An 18,622-nucleotide genomic window follows, 5' to 3' on the forward strand; every position below is an offset into this window, starting at 1 on the left:
TTTATTGTTGGTATATACTTAATATTGCACACCACGAAGCCAGACACTCACAACACGCTGTCCCACATAGAAAACATCAAGTCCCCTTCTCCTTCAAGGGTGGTAGGGCTACATACTCTCCTTTCTCTAGCAAAACCACTGTTACCTGTTTTCAAAGCAGGGATAGCTGGTGGAGCAGGGATAGTTTTGGATTGTAGGTATATACGCAGGGTTTATTGTCTTACAGTCCTTCTATATGTATACTGCTGCTTCAACCTAAAAACAAAAAGTCCTTTTCAGGACTACATACTTTCTTTTCCCTATTAATATGAATGTGCAAAGCGTGCGGTAAGGGATGGGGAAGTGGACATAACTTTTAGAGGGTCATCAGGCAGCCCTCACTCATCATTTTTACAAAATGTTTGAGGTCTACCTCTACAGCTCTCCTACATATACAATCAAGGCCAAAAGTGTTGACACCCTTGCCATTTTTCCAAAAATTAAGTATTTCCCCCGGAAAATTATTGCTATTACACACATTTTATTGTCCACATGTTTATTTCCTTTGTTTGTATTGGAACAACACGAGAAAAAAAGCAAATTGGACATAATTTTACACAAAATCCACCAAATGGGCCAGACAAAATTGTGGGCACCCACAGCTGAATATTTTTGCTTGCACACTATTTGGAAAAAATAACTGCAATCAGCTGCTTCCTGTAACCATCAACAAACTTGTTACACCTCTCAAATGAAATCTAGGACCATTCTTCTTTTGCAAACTGCTCCAGGTCTCCAGTTGCCATTTCCCAACCGCAATTTTAAGATCTCTACACAGTTATTCAATGAGATTTAGATCCGGACTCATTGCTGCCACTTCAGAACTCTCCAGCACTTTGTTTCCATCCATTTCTGGAGGCTTCTTGAAATATGTTTGGGGTCATTGTCCTGTTGGAAGACCCATGATCTAGGATGCAAACCCAACCTTCTGACACTTGGCACTACATTGCCACCCAAAATCCTTTGGTAATCTTCAGATTTCATGATGACTTGCACACAGTCAAGGCACACAGTGACAGAGGCAGCAAAACAACCCCAAAACGTCTTTGAAACTCCACCATGTTTGACTGTAGGTACTGTGTTCTTTTTTTTTGTAAGCCTCTTTTGGCTTTCGGTAAACATTAGAATCATGTGCTTTGCCAAAAAGCTCTATCTTGGTCTCATGTGTCCACAAGATGCTTTCCCAGAAGGATTTTGACATTTTTGTCAAACTGCAGTCTATCCTTTTTATGTCTCTGTGTCATCAGTGGGGTCCTCCTGGGTCTCCTGCCATAGCGTTTCATTTTATTCACATGTGGATGGATAGTTCGTGCTAACACTGATGCACCCTGAGCCTGCAGGACAGCTTGAATTTCTTTAACTTGATTGGGACTGCTTAGCTATTCCATTTGAGCGCTGTTTCAATACATTTCAGTGATTTTCCTGCCCCCCCCTCCCCCGTCCTCCTGTTGGGGTCTTCTGGAAAAATACTTGAGTTTCCCATTGACTTCCATTATACTCCTTACTCGAGTTGAGTCCATCCGAGCGTCCGACCTGCTCAATTCGACTACCGAGCACTCGAGCATTTTAGTGCTCTCTCATTACTAACTAATGCTTTAGGTAACTTAAAGCTAGCTTACAAAAGCAATACAGCAATCTTATATACAGATATAGATAGATATTAGATATATAATACATGATAGATACAACCGCCCTACATATTATAAACTTGCACCCTTTAGTGCATTTCATGTGCCGTTTATTCTACAGCTTACATAAAAAGAGAGACATAGAAACAAGACAATGCCCCTCGTTCACAATTTTTTTATAAAATAAAGGTCCCACGCAGGTCTGACGTAGCTTTCCGTTCAAAGTGTATCAAGTATATAGGTTTGTGCAGATATACAGCACAGCCTTAATTGTCATTAATAATAATAATAATAATTTTATTTATATAGCGCCAACATATTCTGCAGTGCTTTACATTATAAAGGGGATTTGTACAGCCAATAGACATTACAGCATAACAATAAACACAGATCAAAACAGATACCAGGAGGAATGAGGGCCCTGCTCACAAGCTTACAAACTATGAGGAAAAGGGGAGACACGAGAGGTGGATGGTAACAATTGTTTTCGTTGTTCGGACCAGCCATATTGTAAGGCTCGGGTGTTCATGTAAAGCTGCATGAACCAGTTATCAGCCTAAGTATGTAGCAGTACAGACACAGAGGGCTATTAACTGCATAAAGTGTATGAGATCATGATGCGAGGAACCTGATTATGGTTTAAGTTTTTTGAATAGGCCACACAGGGATAGTTAGGTTATTGCATAGAGGCGGTAGGCCAGTCTGAATAAATGAGTTTTTAGGGCACGCTTAAAACTGTTGGGATTGGGGATTAATCGTATTAACCTGGGTAGTGCATTCCAAAGAATCGGCGCAGCACGTGTAAAGTCTTGGAGATGGGAGTGGGAGGTTCTGATTATTGAGGATGCTAACCTGAGGTCATTAGAGGAGCGGAGGGCACGGGTAGGGTGGTAGACTGAGACCAGAGAAGAGATGTAGGGTGGTGCTGAGCCATGGAGTGCTTTGTGGATGAGGGTAGTAGTTTTGTACTGGATTCTGGAGTGGATGGGTAGCCAGTGTAATGACTGGCACAAGGTAGAGGCATCGGTGTAACGGTTGGTGAGGAATATGATCCTGGCTGCAGCATTCAGGACAGACTGGAGAGGGGAGAGTTTGGTAAGAGGGAGGCCGATTAGTAGAGAGTTACAATAGTCCAGACGAGAATGAATAAGAGAAACAGTACGAGTTTTTGCAGAGTTGAAAGTAAGAAAAGAGCGAATTCTAGAAATGTTTTGTGATGCAAATAAGAAGAGCGAGCCAGTGATCAGATGTGGGGGGTGAATGAAAGCTCGGAATCAAGGATGACCCCAAGGCAGCGGGCATGTTGCTTTGGAGTAATGGTGGAACCATACACGGAGATGGCAATGTCAGGCAAAGGTAGGTTAGTAGAGGGAGAAAACACGAGTTCAGTTTTTGACAGGTTCAGTTTCAGATAAAGGGAGGACATGATGTTAGAGACAGCGGTAAGACAATCACTGGTGTGTTCTAAGAAGGTCGGCGTGATATCAGGAAAAGTGTATAATTGGGTGTCGTCAGCATAGAGATGGTACTGGAAACCAAATATACTGATTTTTTGTCCAATATGGGCAGTATACAAAGAAAAGAGGAGGGGCCTAGGGCTGATCCTTGAGGAACCCCAACAGAAAGGGGAAGGTGAGACTCAAAAGATACAGTGAAAGAGCGGTCAGAGAGATAGGAGAACCAGGAGAGGTCGGTGTCCTTGAGGCCGATGGAGTGTAGTATAGTGAGGAGGAGCTGATGATCCACAGTATCGAATGCTGCGGAGAGATCCAAGAGAATTAGCATGGAGTAGTGACCATTAGATTTAGCTGTTAGTAGATCATTAAAGACTTTAGTGAGGGCAGTTTCAGTAGCGTGTAAAGAGCGGAAAACAGATTGAAGAAGATCGAGGAGAGTTATCTGAGAGATAGCGGATAAGACGGGAGTGGACCAGGCGTTCGAGGAGTTTAGAGATGAAGGGAAGATTAGAGACAGGTCTATAGTTAGCGGCGCAGTTTTGGTCGAGGGAGGGTTTTTTAAGTAATGGATGTATGATGGCATGCTTAAATGAGGAGGGAAAGATACCGGAAGTGAGAGAGGTTGAATATTTGTCTTAGGTGAGAGGTGACAGCAGGGGAAAGGGACTGGAGGAGAAATGACAGAATGGGATCACTGGTGCAAGTGGTCAGGCGAGAAGATGCAAGGAGCCTGATTACTTCTTCTTCTGTAACTGGTTCAAAGTCAGAGAGTGAGCTAGATGCAGTGGGGAAGGAAAGACAGTGAGTGAGGGGATTGGGAGATAATTTCCTGTAGGATATGGTTATTTTTTTCTTTGAAGTAGTTGGGTAGTTGGCCAGATCGTCAGCGCGGAGATCCGTGGTTGGGGCCTACACTCTTGGGTTGAGTGGGGAACTAAAAGTGTCAAAGAGAAGTTTAGGGTTATTGGACAGTGAGGTGATGAGGGTGTTGAAATAGCTTTGTTTGGAGAGGTGAAGGGCAGAGTTGTATGTTTTCAGCATAAACTTATAATGGATGAAATCTTCGGGTAGGTTAGATTTTGTCCACAGACGTTCGGCGCACCTGGACCACCGCTGCAGGAAACGTGTTTGCAGCGTGTGCCACGGATGTTGCCATCTGTGCTGAGTTGTTCTATGTATAGGAGGTGCAATTTCATCCAGGTCACTTTGCAGGGTTTCATTGTAATGCTTCAGAGCAGAATCAGGACATGAGATGGAGGAGATAGGGGCCAATGATGACTGCAAGTTCTTCATAAGTTTCTGCATGTTAATGGCCTATATCTTTCTATAAGTGTGGAAAGTGGGGGGTGACCTGAGCGGGATTGCAGTTCTTGATAGAGAATGAAAGAAGGTGGTGGTCAGAGAGCGGGAGAGGGGAGTTTGTGAAATCGTCCACTGAGGCGGGAGAAGACCAAGTCGAGGGAGTTTCCATCTTCATGCGTTGGAGAGTTAGTATGCTGCGAGAGGCCAAAAGAGCAGGTTAGAGATAAAAGGTGAGAAGCAGATGGGGAGAGGGGAAAAGCAATGGGGATGTTGAAATCACCCATGATGAGGGTGGGGATGTCACAGGAAAGTGTGGAAGCCAGGTGGCAAAATGATCCAGTAACTGATGATACACCACCGCCACTCATATGGAGAAGGGGATGTAGAGTCTGACAGCATGGACCTCAAAAGATGGGAAGACAAGTGAGGGTACTTGGGGGATAGCTTGGAAGGTAGATTTGGTTGATAGGAGCAGACCAAAGCCTCCACCTGCTCTGTTGTCCGATCTTGGGGTATAACAAAAGTGTAGTCCACTATATGAAAGAGCAGCAGCAGCGGTGGTGTCTGACTTCTGGATCTAGGTTTCAGTGAGAGCCAGGAGGTTAAGAAAATTAGAAAGGAAAAGTCATGGATGAAGGGGAGTTTATTACACACTGAGCAAGAATTCCAAAGGGTACAATTAAGAGACAGAAGGCATGCAGGGAATATTAATAAGGATAGAGGAGTTTCTGAGTGTAGCAGTTGGGAGGTTTGACTGGCTATAACATGGGGGGCTGGGATTGGGAGAGATGTCTCCTGAGACTAGGAGAAGTTGGATAGAAAAAGTGAGCAGATGGTTAAGTGATTTGTGAGAGCGTCAGCTGCATATATATACATGAAAATGTAACACTCAGGTCGGGAGACCCGCCGGCCAGTCTGTGCATTGCATTCAGATCTCGCTCCGATTTATATGGCCATCCGACTGTGGCCTAAGGGCATTACTCTTTTGCCAGAAATGTGTGAGTCAGTCATGGCTATCATGTGAATTATATTTACCACATGGTTTTGATGGATTTTGTAACGCTATAAAGATATTGTGATTTTATTCCTATGGTTGGGCAGCATGGTGGCTCAGTGGATAGCACTGCAGCCTTGCAGCGCTGGAGTCCTGAGTTCAAACCCCACCAAGGACTACATCTGCAAAGAGTTTGTATGTTCTCTCAGTGTTTGCTTGGGTTTCCTCCGGGCACTCCGGTTTCCTCCCACATTCCAAAGACATACTGATAGGGAATTTAGATTGTGAGCCCCATTGGGGACAGTGATGATAATGTGTGCAAACTGTAAAGCGCTGCGGAATATGTTAGCGCTATATAAAAATAAAGATTATTATTATGGTTGTAATTGTCGTGGTTTCATGTCTGAGTGTGGTCTACGGACGCCTTGAGTGATAGCTCAGCTGCCCTATGGGATCTGAAGTGTGCTGGACTGTTTTGTGAGTGACGGTCCAGTCATCCAATCTGATCCTGGGCTTGCTGGGCTGTCAGCATGTGGATTGAGCAGCAGGGCGGTCAATCTGTTCTATCCTGCGGGCATTTCCCAAGGTACCTCCCATCTTTAATTATTTGCAAGCCATTTAGCTGGATTGCTGTCAGCAGTCCAGTGTCAGGTGTAGATTTGCTTAGTTAGATGTGTGCTTGCTCTGTTTCTGGATTTGTTACGACTATTCATATGGACTATCCTTTCTACGCTTGACCCTCTGACTTCAGGTATCTGACCCCGGACTTGGCCTCTGACTATCCATTTGTTGTTCTCCCTGGCCTTGACTTACCTTTCTTGCATTTGACCCCGGACTGTTAATTGACCATGCCCCTCTGTACTACGACCCCCCCTGATATCTGACCTTGGACATCCTGACTACCCTCTCTAAAGGCTTGCTTTAAGTAGTGACTCAGGGGCACAGTCCTGTTCTATCTTTATGATCATTGTGAAATAGACAGTCTACTAGAGAACCAATATTCTTTTATTCCAGATCAGTACTTACTATCCTATAGAGATGTCTGAATATATTTGAGGGGTATTGAATTGTACGTGAATATTACAAGAATTTGCATTTGCCAAAATGTGGATTTTTTTGTAATCTGTTTCCACGCAGATTCAGCAAAACTAATTTTTATGAATTGTACAAGTCCATCAAAATGTTAAAAAATAAGGCCCCTTTCACACATCAGTTTTTTGCTGTCAGTCACAATCCATTGGCTCAACGGATCCGTCACAGATTGTGAAAAACTGGTGTGACTGATCCGTTTTTTTTCAACGGATCCGACTAGAGGGGCTGGCTAAAGGATCCTAAAAAAATCGGAGCATGCTCAGTTAAAAAAAACGGAATCCGTCTCCGGATTCCGTCATTTGACGGATCCGGCGCCCATAGGCTTCCATTCTAGCAAACAACGGACGGCGCTGTCCATTTTTTCGACGCAGACAAAAAACATTACTTAGTCCATCATCTCCGGACACCGTACAAACAATTTTCAACGGAACCGGCAAACGATGGATGAAACGTGAGGCCATCCGTCGCAATCCGTCGCTAATACAAGTCTATGAGAAAAAAAACAACCCGGCGGCATCAGTTGCCGGATCCGTTTTTTTTTTCAAAATTCAACGGATTGCGACTGATAGCAAAAAACTGATGTGTGAAAGGGCCTAATCCTTATGCTCCCCTCACCGCTCACTTCTCCAAACCGTTCGGTCCTCAGGTGCATGAGCAGAACGCTCTCGGGCTTATCAAACCTGGAAGTCTCGGCCTAGTGTAAGAGGCCTGGTGATTCCAGCTCCGCTGATATGATCCAAAGATACAACAAGGACTAGACAGGTGCAGTGAGTAGCGTAGGAGCCGGAAAGGTAAGCAAAGAGGTGAGTATAAGGATTTTTTTAATTTTTTTTTAAGTATTAGAGTTATTATGCTCTGTGATCTAAAAGGACCCCAGGGCATAAGGGATATTCAATTCGAATAACTTCTCCACAAATTGAATTTCTCAGGAACAACCACGCGAACAGGTGAATTCAAAATTTGCCTAAACTGTTCAACTTTAATTCTGTATTATACAGTAGATGTGCTAAGTCCGGTTTAGAAGAGTGAAAGCTATGGAGGAAAAAACTATCATTGAAAATCTCACATCACTTGCGTGTTTTAGAGCTAATCCTGGTTATTGCTTATAAATACCGATGAATTCCAACTAAAATTGTTGATGTGTGACCAAAAGCTAAGGAGAGACAAAGTATAAATGTGGAGAAATCAACTTGATTCCCTGAAATTGTAAGCTGGAGACAGAACATTTGTTCCTATCTGGCTCATTAAAGGGTTAACACAGGGATCTCGGCTGTAGGTTGTGCAATGTGATATATGCAGACACTTTCAGTTTCTTTTCTTGAAAATCCTGAAGTCATGGCGTCTGCAGATGTGAGAGACGATCTGGACTGCGCCATCTGTCTCAACTTGTATAACGATCCTGTAACCCTGAGATGTGGACACAACTTCTGCCGGGTCTGTATTGATCGGTTCCTGAATACACAGGATGGGTCTGGAGCTTATTCCTGTCCTGAATGTAGAGCAAAGTACAAAAATCGGCCTTCACTGATACCGAACATAACTCTACGTAACGTAGCAGAACGTTTCCGGTCCACTCAGCCACATGAGGAGGAGATCATCGGGATCTGCTGCACTTACTGCATTCACGCTCCTGTACCTGCTGTGAAATCCTGTCTACACTGTGAGGCTTCTCTGTGTGATAATCACCTGAAAATTCACAGTAAAGGACCAGAACACGTCCTCACTGATCCTAGCACTTCTCTGGAGAACAAGAAATGTTCTGTCCATAAGGAACTTTTCAAATACTATTGTATTGAGGACGCTGTTTGTATCTGTGCATCCTGCAGTTTGGCTGGACAACATCGAGGACACTGGGTGGAGATGCTGGATGAGGCCTCTGAGAAGAAGAAGGAGAAACTGAAGAACTTTCTCCAGACCCTTATCACAAAGAGAATGAAGACCGAGCAAAGAGTCCGGAGTCTGGAAGAGCAGTGGAGAAAAGCTCAAGAAAAAGCAGATGGAGACTTTCAGAGAGCCACTGCCCTGTTTACAGACAGCAGGAGACGGCTGGATCACCTGGAGAAGAGGGTCCTGAGTGACATCTCCAGGCGGGAAGAGGAGGTGTCACTGTCACTGTCTGATGTGATCCAGAAACTGGAAATAAAGAAGGATGAGCTGTCCAAGAAGATGAGACACATTGAGGAGCTGTGTAACATGACTGATCCACAGACTGTCTTAGAGGAGCGAGACACTGGAGACTTTTGTGATCCGGAGGAGGTGGGAGGTGATGAGGACACAGGAGGACATGATGGAGGTGATGAGGGCAGCGGGGGACTTGATGGAGGTGATGAGGACATAGGTGGACATAAGTCACATGATGTAGATATAGATGTAATTACAGGGATGTTACATGCAGTTTTCTCTAATATAATCTCATATCTACAGAACATCTCATCTGCAAAACCTAAAGAAACGAGTCCTCAACCCACCAGCACCCGATCTCTGTCCAGTATCACACAAGATTTACCTTTATTAGGTGTAAAACATGGAGGTGATGAGGTAATAGTTGGTACTAGAGGGGCTAGAGGGATGGTAGCAGCTGCAAGAAATGGAGGGATGTGTGGGCAGGGCCCTGCAGACATATTAGTGGACGTAAATACAGCAGTTAATAAGTTAACATTAGAAGATCTGAAAACTGCATCCGGGGTGCAAATAAAGCAGAATCGTCCAGAAGCAGCAGAGATATTCCAGAAATATCAGGTGATAAGTGGGAGAAGATTTACCTCAGGACGTCATTACAGGGATGTGGAGATAGGTGGGTCAGAGTTGTGGAGTGTGGGGATGTGTTACCCCAGTATCGACAGGAGGGGAGATCACTCACATGTTGGATATAATAACAAGTCCTGGGGTTTATATGGAGGACAGGGGTCTAAGAAACTGAGTTCAGTGATCCATGACAGTAATCTTATCCCAATACCTCACCAGATCTCCAGTGATAGGTTCAGGATATATCTGGATTATGAGGCCGGGCAGTTGTCCTTTTATGAGCTGTGTGTCCCCATCAGACACTTACACACCTTCACTGCCACCTTCTCCGAGCCCCTTCATGTATTTCGTGGTGGTGTAGAGATATCAGGGGGAGCAACAGGTGGGACAAGTTAAAGAATCATATTGGTGGAGAATTTGAACTGTAGGATACAGCAGTGAGAGGGTTTCACGTTCATGCCCTCGTTACCGTTTTATTTTTTTTATATCAATTATGGGGGATTTCCTAAAATCAGAGTAGAATGATTTCTTCTATTGACATTGGCAATTTATCTTATATTTAGGATCAGGTTAGGTAATGATGATAAACTTTTTTTATGATTTCATGGAAAAGAATGGAACCTCCATAGGGTTCGTTTTTACAGCAGTGGAGGTGACGACATCTTTTGCTATAATTTAAAGGGAACCTGTCACCCCCAAAATGGAAGGTGAGCTAAGCCCACCGGCATCAGGGGCTTATCTACAGCATTCTGGAATGCTGTAGATAAGCCCCCGATGTATCCTAAAAGATGAGAAAAAGAGGTTAGATTATACTCAGGGGCGGTCCCAGTCCGGTCCTGGTCCGATGGGTGTCGCGGTCCGGTCTGGCGCCTCCTATCTTCATCAGATGACATCCTCTTCTTCTCTTCATGCTGCGGCTCTGGCGCAGGCGTACTTTGTCTGCCCTGCTGGTGACGCCCATCGGACCAGAACCGGATCGGACCGCCCCTGGGTGAGTATAATATAACCTCTTTTTATCATTCTTTAGGATACATCGGGGGCTTATCTACAGCATTCCAGAATGCTGTAGATATTCCCCTGATGCTGGTGGGCTTAGCTCATCTTCCATTTTGGGGGTGACAGGTTCCCTTTAAGCTACAACTAGCGAGCGACTTCCTAGCAGAAACTGTGAACGAATTTGCTACTTTTTTTAACCACTTTACGGTTTCCGTAACCTAAAATGGTTAAAATAATTAACAAAAAATCAAATTGTGCACAGCAACGTTGGTTTTACATTGCGGTGCATTATGATAATTTTTTGCTGTAGTTTCGCATCGCTTCTTCAGGTGGGTTCCTGAAATGCATGTGCATGTACCATTAATGGATCTGTCAATGGACTTTACAATACTGTGTATTTTATTGATTAGATCTCTTAGATTTGATGAAATTGGTGAATTTTACATTGACAAATCATTTCAGAATAGCTGAATAATTCAGTGTGAAAGTTTGAGTTCAGGAGGGAGTGAAAAAGCTCAAAAATCCAAATGTATAAATGACCTCAGCTCAAACTCTGCCCTCCAGGCCTGATTAACAAGCGCTCATGTCATTTAGTTGTTGGCCATTTTTAGTTTTGGGATTTGTAACACAAATTTATTTACGCCTGATTGTTCTACCTATAATTTTACTAATAATCATTTCCAACAAAATTGTTTAAAATAATCATATATTGGAAAATTAGATGATAAATTCATACGCTTAGTTTGTAAATTTAGCCTCTTAGAATTATTGCCAAAATTATTTTCAGTGTTTCAGGTTCCACCTCTGTCACCTCAAGAATCTACTAGAAAAGTTACAATGGAAAAGGAGTCGAAAATACAGGAATGCAGTTTGTCAACACATTTCGAATTGTCACACTTCTTCATTAGGGCAAACCACTGTCCTCATGAAGAACTGTGTGATGCTGGTCACTACTCACAGATAAGTCGTGAGGCTGAGTAGTCAAAAGAAGAGAGGAGCCTGGAGACTTCTTCTTCTGTGATTGGATCAAATGTGGTGAGTGAGCCAGAGGAGGTGCTGGGAGGGATGGAAGTCACATTACTTGGTGGCTGGGAGCGGATTTCCTCACGGATATTCTCTATTTTCTCTATAAAGTGGGAGGCCAGATCATCAGCACAAATGTCTGCCATAGGGGCCTATGCTTTCGGACTGAGGAGGGAGTGAAAGGTGTCAAAAAGTTTTATTTCTGTTGTTAGATAGTGAGGAGATCAGGGTGGTGTAGTAGGTCTGTTTGGCGAGGTGAAGGGCAGAGTTATAGGTTTTTAACATAAATTTGTAGTGGATGAAGTCTTCTGGTGTGCAAGTTTTCCTCCATAAGCGTTCAGCACACCTAGAGCATCGCTGGAGGAATCAAGTTTGCGATGTCAGCCAGGGCTGTTTTATTCTGTGTTTGGAGGTTCTGAGGATGAGGGGAGCTACTTGGTCCAGGGTTCTTCTGAGGGTGTCACTGTAGTGGTGTACAGCCAGATCAGGACAGGAAAAATAGCATATTGGGAACAGTGATGAGCGAAGGGTGTCTGTAAGTGAATGAGGGTTAGCGACTTGTAAATTTCTGCAGGAGTGGTAGGTAGGAGTGTGCTGGGATGGTCGAGGATTTGTGAGCATGAAGGAGAGAATGTTGTGGTCAGAGAGGGTTAGAGGTGAGTTAGGCTAGGTTCACATTGCGTTAGTGGGTGATCGCTAACGGACAGCGTTGCACGGCGAAAATGTCGCAATTAACGCCGTGCAACAGGTCCGTTAGCGCACCCATTGACAGCAATGTAAATTTCGCCTGTAGCGCATCACTAGCGCATGCCTTTTTCGGCTCGCACTAGCGATGTGCCGTTCTTTTGTAGCGCGCCTCGGACGCTGCTTGCAGCGTCCGCGGCGCGCCCGAGGTCCGTTCCCCGCTCTCGCAGATCGGGGATCTGCGAGAGCGGGGACGTTAGCGCGACCCCTAAACGCGGCCCCTACAAAAACATTGCGTTAGCGCAATCCGCAAGCGCTAGCGCTAAACGGATTGCCCTAACGCAATGTGAACCTAGCCTTATCGAGGTAGGAGATTGAACAGTAAAACAAAGACCAGATCAAGGGTGTTACCATCTTTGTGTGTCTGAGAGGTTGAGAGGTGTGAAAGGCCAAGAGAAGTGGTTAGAGATGGAAGATGTTGAAGTCTCCCAGGATAAGGGTCGGTAATTCTGAAGACATGAAGTGCGGCAGCCAGGCTGAGAAATTCCCACTTTCCCTTTTCCAGTTGAAAGTTAATTGTTATTGATGTTGCTGAAAAATTATTTTCCCATTGTTAAACTTAATAAAAATCAATTTAAGTAAAATATTTTCATGAAATTGTATAATTAACAATTTATGAGGTCATTATTTTTTATTTTCTCACTTCTATGTAATTAAATTAATTTCCCCCTACCGAGTCATGGTCATCAGGACTGTCCTTAAACCGGACAAATGCCTATCCAGAAATGTATTTTGTGGTCTTCTGTTAGACTTTAGTCTTTGTTTTTATACAAACATTCAGTTAATTTTCTTATATCTGGTAAAAAAATAGTTTTTCTTTTCCAAGTTTTATTTAGCGATCACCGCCCTTTTCCTTCTTGTGCTGTATCATTTTTCTAGATAAGACTCGAATGTCTTTATTTCTAATACGACCCGTCCTTCATCTATTCATTTTACTTGTTGCAGAATTTTGAAGTTTCTATCTTTCTGTTAAACATTATTTTTGCCTATTTTTGCTTGTTTTATATACTACTATTCAATTTCTGATTTCTGATAAATTTCTTTAAATTACGGTACTTTTATTGGGTGGGTGATTTGAAACTGCTTTATAATTCATAGGACTTTGGTTGAAAGTCACTTTATTGATGATTATTTATTTTTGATTCTTATTGCCCATTTGTCTGCTGCTTAATATTGCTCTTGCTCCATTCTTATTCTTGCCTCCCCCATTCTACCTATATTTCCCTTCCCTCCCCTCTAATTTTATTCTTATTCCTCCCATTATCATTTGCGTTTTCAATCCCTTTAAGAAAATGTAAGACCTTAAACTAAAAAGTTATTGGAATGAAAAAAAAAATGTAAGTACCCAAAAATGGCAGCAGTGAAAACTACAACTTGTCATGACAAAAAAAAATACACCTTGATACAACTCTATGGAAAAATAAAAAAAAAAGTTATGGATGTTGGAATAGGGTGAACACCTCCAAAAATATTTTTTTCATTAATTTTTTTTGTGTCAGAATTAAGAATTATTATTGGCAATAATAAATAATAATAATAATGTTAATATGTCAATTAAATTAAGTAGTGAAAAGTCTTTTAAAAGAAAAAAAATCCAGAATTGTTATTTTGAACATTCCACCTTCAAAAAAGTAATCAAATAGTCTTGTGCAGCAGAAAATGGTACCACTGAAAAGTAACGTATTTTTCGGACTATAAGATGCACTGGACCGTAAGACACACCCTAAATGTTGAGGAGGAAAATAGGAAAAAAAATTATGTGAAAAATGGGGGTCCATCTTATAGTCTGAATTTAGCTTACCTGGGGGGTGGGCGTCATTAAGCCGAGATCTAAATCTGCTCATGTGCCGGCTTCGGCGCGATTGTCCCATAGCCCACCACCGGAAGATCAATGTGCACAGTGGGGACGACGGTCCTACCTCACATCGTTGACATTTTTCTGAAGCCCACCACCAGGAAATCAATGGTTCCTGCCTTGCACGTATGGGACATCCCCTCCAACCATTAAAACGAGGGACCGCAGCATCGCCCCATTCCTCCCACCGCCAGTTTCCTGCAGTGGCGACCCCACTCCATCACCTCCTCCGGTAAGCTACATTCGGACTATAAGAGTCACCCCCATTTTCCACCCAACTTTTGGGGAAAAAAGGTGCATCTCATAGTCCAAAAAACCAAACCCTGTACATCTTTTCCTGCTAAAAGTTACAGAGAGACAAAATTGTAAAGCAATAACACAAAAATAAACTGTATAAATTGGGTATTGCCATACTCGTACCGACCCAGAGAATAAAGTCAACACCTTAATGTGCAGCACATGAACAACGGAAAACATAAAACATCATAAAAACAACAGCAGAGAGTTAATAAAAGATAGGTAATAAGTTATTTCATCTCTCAAAATGCTGCTAATGACAAATGTAACTCATCCTGAAGAAAACAAGCCGTCGTACGGCTGCATCAATGAATGGATAAAAATATTACAGCTCCTGAAATGTGACAGTGAAAAAAAATTAAAAACAATGTGTTTTGACCTACTCTGTGTTTGTTTCAAGAATGCATTATATTTTAATTAACTAGATGAAAGGTTACGTTTTATATACCACTCATTTACTATTTCACACAGCTGAATTTCCACGAGTCCCGCACCTCAGTTCACTTGTGTTGTCCCTTTCGTTTCGTTTTTTGTATGCGTCTTTGAAGCATGCGTTTGTCTCTCTTTGGTATGTTAATAAATGTGCAAACATATAGATGTGTGTGTGTGTGTGTGTGTGTGTATATGTGTGTATATATATATATATATATATATATATATAGTAAACAGATAGATAGAAGATAGCTAGATATCCGTGAGATATATAATTAGTGTCGTCTATGTGTAATTTACTGTACATGGATTAACCTAATAAATAAATGATCACACTTATTTTTGTTAGCCAGCCAAGGTAAAACAGACAGCGGTGGGCTTATATTAGGCTGGAAAGGTCGCTGTTTATTGGGCCTGCAGCCATCCCACAATTGGCACATCACATTAGATGCGTCAATTCTAGCGCTTTGCCCGACTCTTCCCGATTGCCCTGGTGCGGTGGCAATCGAGGTAATGGTAGTTAATGGTGGTTTGATGACAGGTGTGATTTGACAAAAAACGCAGCTGTCATCAACCCCTGGGTGTCTATTAAACCGTCATTACTAATGCGGTAATACAAAATAAAAAACCCTACAAAGAGAAAAAACATTGTATTTCAATAAAGACTCCCCCACACTATCCCTCTTTCACCAATTTATTGAAAAAAAACAAATCGAAAAATCCAATGCAGGTCCACAGTAAACCACCGATGTAGTTCTGACAAGGATAACTGAAAAACAAAAAAAGACAGAAATGAAGACCATAGACAGTCCCTCGTTCACCAAATTATTATCCAAAATGTCCCCACGCAGGTCCGATGTACTGCACGTTCCCCGATTCTGTCTACGGCATCTGTAAAGTGTCTGCTATTCACAGGGGCCAGGTAGTGATGCTCTGATCAGCATCGTAGTCACTACTTGGTGCCTGTGAATGGCCCAGCATTAGCTCACACACGGTATAATGGCCCCCACAATAGTCTGGCCCTGCCGCTGGGCATGCCAATACAGCTAAGAGTGGCAGTAGCTAGGGGTGGTCTCCTCTGAGTGGGGCCTGGGGTGACCGCAGCCTCTGGCACACGGTAGTTATGCTACCGCTCCTAGTCAGGGCCGTATTTAGAGTTTCTGCTGCCCTAGGCACTTTTAGTGCTGCCTCCCCCTTTGGTGAGTATGACACTGTTGGCAGTGACTTTAGCAAGAATCGCTGATGTGAAAGTCGCCTTTTGCAGCAGATCCGGCAGTTTTTCTGCATGTGCCGCGTAACGGATCACTTACGGCAACACTGCGTTCGGCCTCATTCATTCCCTATGGGATTTGTGGCACTTATGATCTGGCAAATGCGGTACCATACCTCCCAACTTTTGAAGAAGGTAAGGAGACAGAAAGTGTGCGGCGCGCGTAGCGCGCCGCGGCAAATTTTAGGCCACGCCTCTGACCACACCCATTTCACAACTGGTCACACCCATATCCACGTCCCAACCACAGCCATTTAGCACTGCTGATCACACTGTTTTATATACAATAATTATAAACGAAAAAATATGGCCACAGTGCTCCATTGTTATGACCCCAATGGCGAGGGTCTCAGAGGAACGTGGAAGTCTGCAGAATACAAAAATCCAGCTCATAGGGCAGTGGTAACTGGGTTGACCATATATCTACTCCTAACGCCAACACTAGAAGTAGCCGGGGATTATTCCTACGTTGATTCTAGATGACACGCGCCAGCCGGAGAATCTAGCTACCCCTAGTAGAGGAAAACAAAGACCTTTCTTGCCTCCAGAGAAGGGGACCCCAAAGCTGGATAGAAGCCCCCCACAAATAATGACGGTGAGGTAAGAGGAAATGACAAACACAGAAATGAACCAGGTTTAGCACAGAGAGGCCCGCTTACTGATAGCAGAATAAAGAAAGGTAACTTATATGGTCAACAAAAACCCTATCAAAATCCACACTGGAAATTCAAGAACCCCCGAACCGTCTAACGGTCCGGGGGGAGAACACCAGCCCCCTAGAGCTTCCAGCAAAGGTCAGGATATAGATTTGGAACAAGCTGGACAAAAATACAAAACCAAAACAAATAGCAAAAAGCAAAAGGCAGACTTAGCTGATATAACTGGAACCAGAATCAGTAGACAAGAGCACAGCAGACTAGCTCTGATAACTACGTTGCCAGGCATAGAACTGAAGGTCCAGGGAGCTTATATAGCAACACCCCTAACTAACGACCCAGGTGCGGATAAAAGGAATGACAGAAAAACCAGAGTCAAAAAACTAGTAACCACTAGAGGGAGCAAAAAGCAAATTCACAACAGTACCCCCCCCTTAGTGAGGGGTCACCGAACCCTCACCACGACCACCAGGGTGATCAGGATGAGCGGCATGAAAGGCACGAACTAAATCGGCCGCATGAACATCAGAGGCGACCACCCAGGAATTATCCTCCTGACCATAGCCCTTCCACTTGACCAGGTACTGAAGCCTCCGCCTGGAGAGGCGAGAATCCAAGATCTTCTCCACCACGTACTCCAACTCGCCCTCCACCAACACCGGAGCAGGAGGCTCAGCAGAAGGAACTACAGGCACAATGTACCGCCGCAACAAGGACCTATGAAATACATTGTGAATAGCAAACGACACAGGAAGATCCAGACGAAAAGATACAGGATTAAGGATTTCCAATATCTTGTAAGGCCCAATAAAACGAGGTTTAAATTTGGGAGAGGAGACCTTCATAGGAACAAAGCGGGAAGAAAGCCATACCAAATCCCCAACGCGTAGTCGGGGACCCACACCGCGGCGGCGGTTGGCAAAGCGCTGAGCCTTCTCCTGTGACAACTTCAAGTTGTCCACCACATGATTCCAGATCTGCTGCAACCTATCCACCACAGAATCCACCCCAGGACAGTCAGAAGGCTCCACATGACCCGAAGAAAAGCGAGGATGGAAACCAGAGTTGCAGAAAAAAGGCGAAACCAAGGTGGCGGAACTAGCCCGATTATTAAGGGCAAACTCAGCCAACGGCAAGAATGTCACCCAATCGTCCTGATCAGCAGAGACAAAACACCTCAAATAAGCCTCCAAAGTCTGATTGGTTCGCTCCGTCTGTCCATTAGTCTGAGGATGGAAAGCAGACGAAAACGACAAATCAATGCCCATCCTACTACAAAAGGATCGCCAGAACCTGGAAACGAACTGGGATCCTCTGTCTGACACAATATTCTCAGGGATGCCGTGCAAACGAACCACATTCTGGAAAAACACAGGAACCAGATCGGAAGAGGAAGGCAGCTTAGGCAAAGGAACCAAATGGACCATCTTGGAGAAGCGATCACATATCACCCAGATAACGGACATGCCCTGAGATAGCGGAAGATCAGAAATGAAATCCATGGAGATATGTGTCCAAGGTCTCTTCGGGACAGGCAAGGGCAAGAGCAAACCGCTGGCACGAGAACAGCAAGGCTTAGCTCGAGCACAAGTCCCACAGGACTGCACAAATGACCGCACATCCCTTGACAAGGAAGGCCACCAAAAGGACCTGGCCACCAGATCTCTGGTGCCAAAAATTCCCGGGTGACCTGCCAACACCGAGGAATGAACCTCGGAAATGACTCTGCTGGTCCACTTATCCGGGACAAACAGTCTGTCAGGTGGACAAGACTCAGGCCTATCAGCCTGAAATCTCTGCAACACACGTCGCAGATCCGGAGAAATAGCTGACAAGATAACTCCATCTTTAAGAATACCAACAGGATCAGCGACTCCAGGAGCATCAGGCACAAAGCTCCTAGAAAGAGCATCGGCCTTCACATTCTTTGAACCTGGTAAATACGAGACAACAAAATCAAAGCGGGAGAAAAACAATGACCAGCGGGCCTGTCTCGGATTAAGGCGTTTAGCAGACTCGAGATACATCAGATTTTTGTGATCAGTCAAGACCACCACACGATGCTTAGCACCCTCGAGCCAATGACGCCACT

The 18,622-nt window shown here is 43.9% G+C and overlaps 1 protein-coding gene across 1 annotated transcript; it reads left to right on the forward strand.

Annotated features, from left to right (window-relative positions):
• Positions 1–7,839: 7,839 nt before the first annotated feature.
• Positions 7,840–9,948, forward strand: LOC143776980 (E3 ubiquitin-protein ligase TRIM39-like). Its single transcript, XM_077266863.1, has one exon. The coding sequence runs from the start codon at positions 7,848–7,850 to the stop codon at positions 9,651–9,653; it is 1,806 nt and encodes a 601-aa protein (XP_077122978.1). The 5' UTR covers positions 7,840–7,847; the 3' UTR covers positions 9,654–9,948.
• The last annotated feature ends 8,674 nt before the right edge of the window (positions 9,949–18,622 follow it).

Source organism: Ranitomeya variabilis, chromosome 5 (assembly GCF_051348905.1).
Source record: "Ranitomeya variabilis isolate aRanVar5 chromosome 5, aRanVar5.hap1, whole genome shotgun sequence".
Taxonomy (NCBI): Eukaryota; Metazoa; Chordata; class Amphibia; order Anura; family Dendrobatidae; genus Ranitomeya; species Ranitomeya variabilis.

Bases quoted from the DNA above. Each gene is read 5' to 3' on its own strand.
- LOC143776980 (XM_077266863.1), top strand. From the start codon at position 7,848: ATGGCGTCTGCAGATGTGAGAGACGATCTGGACTGCGCCATCTGTCTC.